The sequence below is a fragment of the Panicum virgatum genome, chromosome 5K (assembly GCF_016808335.1).
Source record: "Panicum virgatum strain AP13 chromosome 5K, P.virgatum_v5, whole genome shotgun sequence".
Lineage (NCBI taxonomy): Eukaryota > Viridiplantae > Streptophyta > Magnoliopsida > Poales > Poaceae > Panicum > Panicum virgatum.
In genome coordinates this window covers 32,239,261-32,250,483 of record NC_053140.1, presented here as the reverse complement: position 1 = coordinate 32,250,483, position 11,223 = coordinate 32,239,261, and the positions used below count along the sequence as shown (strand labels likewise).

At 46.7% G+C, this 11,223-nt stretch overlaps 1 protein-coding gene across 12 annotated transcripts; it reads left to right on the top strand.

The window, feature by feature from the left end:
* The first annotated feature begins 5,293 nt into the window (after window positions 1–5,293).
* Window positions 5,294–9,509, top strand: LOC120707121. 12 transcript variants are annotated; one of them, XR_005688826.1, is made up of 5 exons: window positions 5,294–6,192; window positions 6,303–6,430; window positions 6,616–6,742; window positions 7,442–7,564; window positions 9,275–9,509. XR_005688826.1 is itself a non-coding variant. In XM_039991909.1 (4 exons), exons 1-3 carry the CDS (start codon window positions 5,505–5,507, stop codon window positions 6,703–6,705), a joined length of 906 nt encoding a protein of 301 aa, XP_039847843.1. In that variant the 5' UTR covers window positions 5,294–5,504; the 3' UTR covers window positions 6,706–6,742; window positions 9,275–9,509. The 12 variants fall into 12 exon arrangements, 7 of the variants coding, with proteins under 7 accessions (XP_039847843.1, XP_039847841.1, XP_039847846.1 ...); XR_005688823.1 differs by having other exon boundaries at window positions 6,574–6,742; XR_005688825.1 differs by lacking the exon at window positions 7,442–7,564 and adding an exon at window positions 8,056–9,104 and having other exon boundaries at window positions 6,574–6,841; window positions 9,275–9,505.
* Window positions 9,510–11,223: the final 1,714 nt, after the last annotated feature.

Genomic DNA, 11,223 nt, shown 5'->3' with positions numbered 1-11,223 from the left:
TATGATAAATTTTAATTAATTAAGGAACAAGAATTAGATTAAATGCCAACTAAACACAATAAACCTTAGAAAATTTAACTAAAGCCAATTAATTTATTAGTAAATTCTGAAATTTAAAATTAGGGTGTTACATATCACGAATAAGATATAATAAATCGAAATACGAATGTTATTTATTACATTAATGACAAAATGTCTGATACAGCGGAAGTGAAGTACAAATACGAATAAAACTCTCCGAAGCTGAACAGGGCGCCACAGGGATGTCGACTGGGAGACGAACGCCTAGAAGTCCTCGTAGTCCTGGTAGCGCTGAGCGAACTCCCTCGCGTCAGCAGGAACTGAGCAGCAGTAGCGTATCCAAGAGGAAAAAGTAGAGAAGAGGCAAGAGTGAGTACACAACTTGTACTCAACAAGTATAACACAAACTATGGGGCTCTAAGGTTGGCTGACTCATCTGCATTAGCTTTTTATCTTGACAAAATTTTATTAGAGCTATTTACTACAAGTTGATGAATTACCATTAACCCAGTTATATAGTAATTAATCAGAATTAAACATGTTGCTACTGAGAACCAAAACAAAACCACCAAGGTAACCCCGAGAGGCACCTCCCTCGTCGGAAGGAGACAACCCCACTAATCAAAAGGAGGATCTGGGCCGCTCATAACCGTGAGCACGGCTAGTATACCAGTTTTACACTCTGCAGAGGTTGCACATCTTTACCCACAAGTCGTGAGCTATGCTAGAGGTTCATCACACTTCCGTAGGTGAGATGACTAGCAAACTCACTACGAGGCCGTTACAAAGGACACGTTGGTAAGGTGTAACCGCTAAGGATTCAGTCAATGCAACGATGGTGTCCACCTCGAGGGGGTACAAGACACACAGACCAGCCTCGTAGCCTGACCACCATTGAAGCTCGACTCCCCTCTTGCCCCGCAGGTAAGTTACTCCCGAACCAAAATGACCTAATTAGTAAGCCAAGACCGTCCCATTCCAGTCTTGTGGTAGCGCTGTTGTCCCAGGTTGTCGCTCTATGAACCGGTCCTTATGGAGAGTGGCCAACCAGGTAGTAAGCACCGTGCTGGCCCCCTAAACCATGTTTCTAACAAAAACTAATTTTAATGAGACGTGAGCCACTCAAGCCACACAGAGGGCCACTCTCACAATTAAGTTGCATATACCATTAATCAAATTAATTAAAAAAAAGGACCAAGTGTGTTATAGCGCGGCACCTAGCACAACTAACCAACATGCAACCCAAAGGATATATACAAAGGATATAAAGTGGCTAAGAAAGTCCTTATAGGCATACAGTATTAAAATGCAGTATGCAATTGTATTTAAAAGTGATAGGTTGTTCATGTTATACTTGCCTTCCTCGTACTGCTCCTGCTGCTGCTCAAAGTGCTCAGAAGACGGCTGATGAGGACATCGCTGCATCGGATGCGTACACGTTGAAGTCCGACTCGTCCTCAACTTGGACTTCGTTTCCTTCCCGGATTCCAGAAACAGTTTTCACCAAAAACGACGCCACGGCCACATACGGAGTCCGTTTGAGGAGATCTTTATATGGTTGGAAAGATAATTTCATAACCTTTCTAACGCCACCAGATTCAGGTCCATATCTATTCGGAGTCGACGGGGATTCATAAAACAATTCGACATCCAGAATCTGGAAAGGTGCTGCGCCACCTCTTTTGGGCCAATGGCCCGTGTACCGTGTCGGGCCTTCAGCCCAAGTTGTGGGTGCCCCTTCCCTGGTCGCCCCAACCCTAGTACGCCCTAGCTTTTCTATAAACTCAGTAGCCGCCGCCGCTTAGACTTGTGTTTTGTTCAGTCTTGAGTTTTCCTTTGAGGAACAGACATTGCATCGTTGTATCTGTGGCGACAAGTCCTTATACATTGATCCAGGGCCCCCGTTCTTGATCTCCTCCACTATGTCGATTAGTCCTTTGGAATCGAGTTCTTGAACCCCACTTTGATATTCGCTTCATTCACATCTGCAATTTCAGATTGCGTGTTTATCCTTTCTTGCTAGTGTTCTTCGATTCGCTTGCAGGAAAAGCCTTCTCGGCGAGGTCAATCAAGTTGTGCTTGGTTGATAACTAGCAGAGCGGTGGTGTAACGGTTGCAGTCTTTGAATTCGTGTCTGATTAGAAGTCGGATTGCCAACATCACGTACTCCATCAATCGAATCTACCCTACCTCTCGGAAGATCGGGCCGCGTCTACATCAAGTGGTATCAGGATTCAGGTTTACCGTGAGGTATATTTTCGTGTCTCCTTTTAGATTCATCTTGTTCCTTTACCTACAGTCCACAAAAAGCCCAAAAAAATTTACACTTTCCGCTGTCCCATAACCTGTTTTAGCCTCTGCAATTTTCGTTTCAGTTTCGCTTAGTTGAGTTCGTGTCCGTGGTCGAGTCTTGTTGCTGGTTTAGTGTGTTCGTAGTCGTAGTCAACCGCCGTCCTATCCACCTTTACCCCACCAACAAGTCGAGCCCTCACGCTACTTGACTTGCCCTCGCTAGCCGCCTTGTGTGAACTCTCGCCGCACAAGCCCTAGATAGGTTGCAAGCCGCCTTGTGTTTTCGCCTTGCATCGCAGCCCTTCTTGATTTCATCTGGCGATACCCTTGCTGCATACACCAGGGATGCTTTGCCCTAGGTTGTTCGATTACTGAGAAGCTTTGCTCAGTGTGGTTCAGTGTTGGAGAATAGGGAAGCTTTGCCCTAGCCGCCGTCACCCGATCTGCCAAGTTGTGCTATCTGAAAACCATAACTTGAGGTCCCTTCGGTAAAACGGGCATAACTTTTCGCTCGGTGCTCCGTTTTGGCTCAATTTTTTACAGCAGAAAGGCGATGAAACTTCGGCATTTGGGGCCGATCTCAGAAATTCAAAAAAAAATTCACAAACATTGAGTTTTTAGGATCCGAAGTTGTTTTTTCAGATTTTCAGGAAACATTCCTGATTTTGTGTAGGCCACATCCCACCTCTGTTTAAGGTGAAAATTTTTGTGCTTCCATCTCTTGTGATCCTTGTTGAGAGAAAAATATAAAAAAATAGTTGACAAAATAAGAAATCTTGATTCCTACTAGTGCTGGAGGGAAATCGGCAAAAAGAATAAAAACAATTGCGCAAGTGCTGTTTTGAGCTTTATCCATCGTTCTTTGTTCCAACTTGTTGTGCTACTCCTAGGGACATATCTTAGACAGCAATTGTGACTTGTGCCTTGGATACTTATTGAACTTTGCTACTCTGTTGCGTTTATTGTTAATCCCTTGCTACCATATTGTGCCTGTCCAAGCTACACATATTCTTCTGATCAGCACAGGTTCATCTTGCAACTGTTACACCCAGCTCAACAACAGATTGTACCATCCTGTTTGGCTTTGGTAAGAACACTTGCAAGACGGTGGTAAGCCGTTTGAGATTTTGCACTCCACTGTGACCACCATCCTGTTCCTTTTAGTTGATAGGGATAATACTTTGGTGTTGTCTTTTGCTATCTGCTAACCATGCCAGGGACAGGAGGAGAGTCACCTACGGACTTGAACGAGTGTGTGTCAAAGAATGAACTGCAGAAACTTGTTGATGACCAGCGCAACTACATCGACGGGAAGTTTGATGAGCTGATGCGCACTATCAACGGCCTGGTCACCAGGGTTGAATATGTTGAACAACGTCACCCTCCACGGCGACACCGACGCCAACCTGATGAGGATGACAACGATGAGGATGCCGACCTTGATGCTGATGCTCGTGCTGCGGACTGTCTTCGGCGCAATCGTCAAGGTATGGGAGGTAATCAAAATCGTGGTAACAATGATCCTTTTGCTAAAGCCAAATTTACCATGATTCCTTTTGCTGGCACTGCTGATCCTGAGGCTTATCTGGATTGGGAACTTGCTGTTGAGCAAAAGTTTAATTCTCATTTGGTTCCTAATGAGCATAGAGTTAGACTTGCTACTAGTGAATTTACTAGCTTTGCTTTGTTTTGGTGGACTGATCTTTGCAATGCTGGTAATGCTGCTGCTGTGCCTCAAACTTGGCCTGTTTTGAAACAACGCATGAAGTCTCGTTTTGTTCCTCCTTATTACCAGCGTGATCTACGTTTAAAATTGCAAAATTTAAAACAAGGTGATAAAGGAGTCGAGGAATATTATCAGGAATTGCTTATTGGTCTAGCACGTTGTGGTATTCATGAGGATGATGAGGACATTAGTGCTAGGTTCTTTGGTGGTTTAAATCGTGATATACAAGATATTCTTGATTACAAAGACTGGAATCGTTTTTCCCAATTGTATCATCTTGCTCTTAAGGCAGAACGGGAAGTACAGGGACGCCGCATTGCCCAACATTCTTTCAGGTCTAATACTGGGAGATTGTTTCAGCAGTGTTCCGACGTTGAGAAGCCCAAGGCGCCTGTTGCTAAGCCACCAGCAACACCACCAGCTCCTGTGCCAGTTTCTGAGGTAAGCAATGTATCTACTGTGCAGGCCCAACAACACAAGAAGCATGCTACGCTTGAAAGGGGGTCTTCGAGTAGATCATCTACAAACATCGTGTGCCATCGCTGCAAGGGAATGGGACATGTCATGAAGGATTGTCCAAGTGCTCGTGCTTTCATCACTGCACCTGATGGTAATGGATATGTAAGTGCTAGTGATGTTGAGGATGATTTGGTCCTTGCAGCTAACATTGTTTCAGATTCGGAAGAAGATGAGGGTGAGGCAATTGATTCCATAGCTGCAACTGCAGATTTTCCTAGTCTTCTTGTGCAGCGTGTGTTGACTTCTAAAGCAAACCAAGAGGATGAGGCAAAGCTCCAACGCAAAAATTTGTTCCACATGTTTCTCATCGTGCAGGATTGTCGTGTTCTCACCATAATTGATAGTGGAAGTTGCAGCAACTTGGTGAGTTTAGATTTGGTCAAGAAGCTTGGCTTGACCACTCGTTCAATCCCTCACCCTACTACCTAGAATGGTTCAACAATTGTGGTAAGACTAAGGTAACTAAATCAGCACGCATCCACTTTTCTGTTGGTTCTTATCGTGACTATGCTGATTTTGATGTTGTACCTATGCAATCATCGTCGTTATTGTTAGGACGACCATGGGAATTTGATACTGATGCTGCACACCATGGTAGAACTAATACATATACTCTCATGCATAAGGACAAAAAGATTACTTTGCTTCCTTTATCGCCGGCTGATATTAGGAAACATTTTAAAGAGCATGCTGAAAATGTTAGCAATAAATCGTCTGATGCTAAACCGAATCCATCCTATAAGGGACGGATTGAATTAGGCTCCGTCCACCCCGCAAATTGCCCTCCGCTGAGAAGCTACATCTTTGTGCACTCGAATACTTGTACCCAGAAAATATTACTACATCAAAATCGATGGCTCATATCAGCCGCTACAAGCCTTCTACTCAATCCGACGGCTACGGAACGAAGGCTTCAACGCGTTGAAGCCTCGCTTTCCGCCCGCGCATGCTCGCTACGGCAACCACCAAGCCGCCGGAGTTCGAATCCAAATGCGGGCGGAAAAAAAATCCCACCCCACTCGACGCCTCCTCCCCCTGCCTCTCCTGCTGCCTTCTCTCCCCACCTCCCCTCACACATCCACCGTCGCCGCCCTCCCTCAACAGTGGAGGGCGCGGCCGGCGACCAGATGGGCGCAGGCAGCGCCAGCGGATCTGGCCGCCGCACTCTGGTCTCCGCCCGGATCCGGACGCGGCAGTCGGAGGGGCCGCTCCTGGGCGTCGCGAGGGAGCAGCGGGGCGAGCCGGAGGCGGCGGCGATGCCGTGCGGGGCGCGCCGGAGGCCGCAGTGCGCGGGGTGCCGCTGTCGCTGCCTTGCGACGCGGGGCCGCGGCGGGGGGTGCCGGAGGTCGCGGCGGGCGGGACCACCGTCGCTAAACCGGGCGGTACCGTCGTCGCCACCATCGCCGCCTTGCGATGTGAGGCCGCGGCTGGGGCGCCGAAGGTCGTGGCGGGCGGGGCCACCATCGCCGTCGGACGAGGCCGCCGCCGCCGCTTCTCCTCCCAACACGGCGACCTCCGTAGTCCTCTCCCCCAAGGGCGCCACCATATCGCGGCCACCAGGACGATGACCACAAGGGCGAGCGCCATGGGGTCGCGGCCGATAGGACGACGGCCACAAGGGCGGGCACCACTAGGTCTGGTCGCGGCCGTCCTCTTCCTCAACGGCGCCACCAGGTCGCGGTTGTCCTCTCCCTCGATTAGATATGTCTGATCCTGAAAGCTGGTTTTTTTTCTCCTTCGTGAGCTCGGCGGCGGTGGCGGGAGACACAGCAGCGGAGCTCAGGAGCGCGCGGGAGGACGTCAGGCAGCTGCTCTGGCCGCTTCTGTCCGCCTGCCGATCTAGGTCTGTCGACCTCAAGCTGCAGCTCAAAGGTTTGCTTGTGTCCCCAATCCTGCTAGGATTTCAGCCAATTAATTTGAGTAATTTATTTAAGTTAAATTACTTGATTATAGCTTTCTAAACGAAAAAAGGACAATAGCCCGTTTTCCTTTGTGTTCATTATCCTGACATACAGAATGTAATGATGGTGATCCAAGATTGGTTGTCAGGAGAGCAGTTCAAAACTGATTCGATGCTGTCTGAAGATGTGGGCACCTCCGTAGAGCTCCTCCCACTGGAGAGGCAAGCAAGAGAGCAGCAGCCTTGAGGGTACTTCTTAAGATGAGTCGGACGATGATGATGATGTGAGTTGATTTCATTTTACCACCATGGTGGCACAGATTAACGTTTAGTTCTCATTAATCTAGGATAAATTGCCAGCAAACGAATTGCTTATTTGAATGTACTTTTCAAACGTTGAGCTACCAAGTCATGTTCTTTTGATTTAGGTACAAATATATAAGATTTGCGGCTACAATCAGGTAGCACCATGTTGTTCAGTAAATATTATGTTTAATTTGAACTAATTTATGTGGTGGAGATTCCTTTTATTTAAATCGTAGCACAATTGTGTGATGTGGGCTTCTTACAAAAGTCTGAGCCATGGAATTCATATTCATGCTATATTTGTGTTATTCCTTGATATCACTAATATCCAGTTATCCACTACTATTGTAATAGTTAAGCCGGAAAATATAATGATGCTTCATCGTATATACTATATACAGATTTCCTTGGAATTATTTTGGTTACTAATGTTAATTTCTAGACAAATATTTCTGTACTGATATTGCAGTATATACTTGTGCTAATAATCTTATTGCTATATATTACTTTAAGGAGCACTATGCAGTTTTTGTTTTAAGAATTCCAGTTAGTTATTTGCCATATTCTGTCAGGGTAACTAGCGATCTTGGCTTATCTGGTGGACTTTCTCATCCTCCTTCACTATTGTAGCACAAATAAATTACTATTGTGAACTCTGGTAAGCCTATCTCGCGCAGGTGGGGTACGGGAGGCGGCCGTGGGCACTCGAACCATAGACGGCAGCCGCGGCGGCAGCTGATGGGTAGTACAGCCCTGGGCTGCTCGACTTCCACTCCCTCGACACCGAGCTCCTCACCGATGTGAGCGCGATTTCCTTGCCTTCCCCTCTGCTGGAATTTCGAATTGTTTGTGCGTCGTATGAATTCACGATCGGTTAACCCCCCCCCCCCTCCCTCCCAACACACACCCCCTAGCTATCCTGATTGCTTAGGAGCTTGCCTGATCTTCCATCCATTCTGTAAACCTCTTAATACTTCGACAATTTTAAACAAATTAAAATGGAAGAAAATATCAGCTGGCCTTAGCTCAAGCTCCTTTGCAAGAATCTGTGGCCCCAGATTCCACAACTTTACCCTATTTATTCAACTAAAACATAACTACTTAAGTTTGCCTTTCAATTTTGCATGTTGAAGACTTGCGGTGAGATCAGTATCTCAACACCTTTCCAGCGTTTGGTATTTTAGTCATAGGCAAAGCACCAAGTCAGTAGAAACTTGGGATAAGAAAGTTGGGAAGGAGATGTCCAGATGGGTGTAGTTAGGAACATGTAGAAATGCAGATGCAATATATCACTATGACATTTTTGAATTATTAGACTAAACTTTTCTTACTATAACATTTTATAATTAACAGACTTTAAACTTTTCTTGCAGAAAATTATAGAAACTTTACCGTGTTTGCAAATAATGGGAATGAACTTTGTTTTAGGGATTTATGTCTGTAAGACCTTAAGTTCTTCATGATAAGGTTCTTCATGGTGTAAATATATTTCCTTTACCTTATTATTTATATGCATGTATGAGCTAACAAGTGATCAGATTTGATCCAACTGTAGACCGAGTTATGCATCTGGTTCTCTCATTTTGGAAGTATTTTAGATTCAACTAAATCCAGTGTGAAAGAAGGAAAGTACTGGTTTTAAACTTTAAACCGAGTCCTAAATACAATGTCATTGGATAGGTTAATTGAAATGGCTCATTATTCTCTGCCTTAATTCTTCTTACTTCCTACGAAAAGGACACTTGCTCAGCGCATCTTGGAATAGTAGCCATATCTGGTACCAACCTGATATCAGTATCATCCAAAGAATCTGAGAGCTAACATGCACATTCTGAATTCTGAATTTTTTAGTTTGTTGGAATATTATCATCAGAATCAGTAGTCACAAATTCAGTTTACATCTTTATTTTTAAGTTCTTAATTAGGACTCATGGTCGTTTGGTCCTGTCTTGCTTCATGTTTGTTCTTATTGTTGTGAGGTAGACCCACTCTTACCCATCCCTAACATTTAGTGCCAGATCTATTTGAGGTAGCGGGAAAACGTATACCATGCAACCACTAAGCATCCCAGGATATTTTGAGATTAATGCATTAGCATTAGCGGAAAAACTGTGTGCTGATTGACATTTTAGACCTGTAATGATTTTACTGTACATAGAATCTGTGAGCACCTAACCTATAGATTTAGGCTTTTAATAGCTTCGACAGCTTGTTTTATGCTATTTGTATGGCCTGGTTTCATAATGCTTGTGAAAACTCGAGTTCTGGATGGGGTTGGTGTCCTTCACTGAAGATGAATGAAGTACCTACAGGATCCATATTTTTATTGGAGTACATGAGGTAGTAAAAATACTTTCAATTAATCTGTTTGTCTGTTTGAGTGCAGAATACTGATTTTGGTAGTGAAGCAGCTACGAAGCTTTGGCCATATTCCTCAAATATTACTCAGTCATTTTTCTGCATAACACTAATTTGCACCATCATTACTGATTTGAAATTTGTTGACGCAGGGAGGGAACAAGTTTCCGAGCATGCTGTATCAAGGCCTCAAGAGGAGGAAGTGCTTTCACTCTCTATGTGAATAATTAGGTATCCAAAAATGTGAAATATATTTACTCTGATGGCTGCTCTATTGATATGTATGAAGAACAAACCAGTTTTATGTCTGCTTGTACAAGCCGTCATTAATTTGTTTGTGACATGTGGTAACTGTGATCTAATATTTTGTATGGTGTACATCTGAAATTTAACCGTGGCGTTAGCACGGGCACCTTACTATGGAATTAAATTGAAAGAAGGTGTTTATATTGCTACTACATCTGCTGCTGCTGAGCTTTGTGATAATCATGATGCACCTTGTTATACTATGCTTTGTCGATATAAATCTTTTCCAACTGCTCCTATGTCTTGCACAATGCATCCTGTTGTCACTAACCTTTTGCAGGAGATTGATGATGGGATGGAGTTGTAACACCCTAGTTTAAATTCCAGCATTTTTTAATAAATTTAATTGGCTTTATTTGAATTTCTAAGGTTTATTGAGTTAGACTTGCATTTAATCTAAATTTTGTTCTATAAGTAATTAAAATTTTGACCTAGGTTTACTTTTAATGTTGCATTCATGCTGGAGCTTTGATTTATTTGTTTGAGTGTTAGAGTTGAATTCAAATTCAATTTTGAATTCAAATAGATTTGATTGAGTTAGTTTGAATAGAAAAAGAAATAGAAGGAGTAATAGAAAAGAAACCCAGCCCAAACCCAAAACAAGAAACCCAAAACCCCTTCCCGGCCCGACCTCAGGCAGCCCAGCCCGCACCCACCTTTCCTGCGGGCCCATTTTTCCTCCTTTTCCTCGGCCGGCCCACACTCGCACCTCACCGCGCCGGCCCAGCCTCGCACGCCACACTCCGCAGGCCGCGTTGCTTTCTCCCCGCTCGGCCTGCCAGCGCTGCACCGCGCCCAACCCGCGCGCGCACCCTGCCGTCTGGGCCCAAGCGGTCGGTGCCTCGCGCCCGCAGAGCGTCCGCCCGTCTCGCTGCACCCCCGGGCCCGCCTGTCATCGCCCTTCTCCCCCTTCCTTCTCCAGCGCGCCAACGGACCCCGCCCTTCTCGCTGAGGATCGCGCCACGCCCCCTCGGCACACTCCCCCAAGATGCCCGGGGTCCCCCTTTAAATTGGCCGCAGCCCTGCGCCTCCCCCATCTCTTCTCCACCGCAGGCGCCCCAAACCCTACCCTCGGCCGCCTTGCTTTGCTCCGCCCGGAGCAGAGCTCTGCACCTCCGCGGGCGCATCGCTGCCTCAGCGCCGCCAAGGTCCAGCACGCCCAGGCCATCTCCGCCACCAAGAGCAGCCGCAGGATCTCCTCCTTGGCGCCAGGACCCTCCTCGAGATCTCCCTCCTCGACTTCCACCCCAGCAGCGCCCTTCTCCACGAACGCCGGTCCACGCCGCGCCAACGTACCTCACCCCCAACCCCGCTGCGCTTCATCTCCGCCTGATTCGGGCCACGGTGAGGACCTTCGCCACCTTCTCTCTCTTTTGCATTAGGAACTAGAGCCTGTAGGCCATTCCTTGGACTCTGCGCGCCGCGCTCCAACGAGCCCTCGCCGTGCCGTTCCGCCACCGCTGTCGCACTCGCCATAGGAAGCCTCCCCGAGCCCAACTGTTGCCTCGACTGGATCACGGGTGAAGCACTGATGCGTCCTGACCCAAAGCCCCGCTCTATTTGACCCCGGATGGCCGATTTCGACCATGTCCGGCGAAGCGCCGCCACGGAGGCTCTGTCACGGCGACCCGCGCCGCCGCCGTCGGCCCCAACGCCCCTGCGCCGTCCGATCCGGGATCTGCGCTCCAGATTAGATCAGCCCACCGCGTCGCTCTCAATCGTCGGATCGAGATCTAGCGGCCCACGGTTGCGCGTACCGCTTCGCCCTGCTCATTTTGTTAAAGAGCCCCTCGGT

What these genes read in the sequence shown, in the direction of transcription:
- LOC120707121 (XM_039991907.1), top strand. Translation starts at nt 5,505, where the DNA reads ATGCTCGCTACGGCAACCACCAAGCCGCCGGAGTTCGAATCCAAATGC. An exon ending in ACAAGGGCGGGCACCACTAG is followed by an intron (nt 6,193 to 6,302) that starts GTCTGGTCGCGG and finishes CTCCTTCGTGAG; the next exon opens with CTCGGCGGCGGTGGCGGGAG. An exon ending in CCTCAAGCTGCAGCTCAAAG is followed by an intron (nt 6,431 to 6,573) that starts GTTTGCTTGTGT and finishes CCTGACATACAG; the next exon opens with AATGTAATGATGGTGATCCA.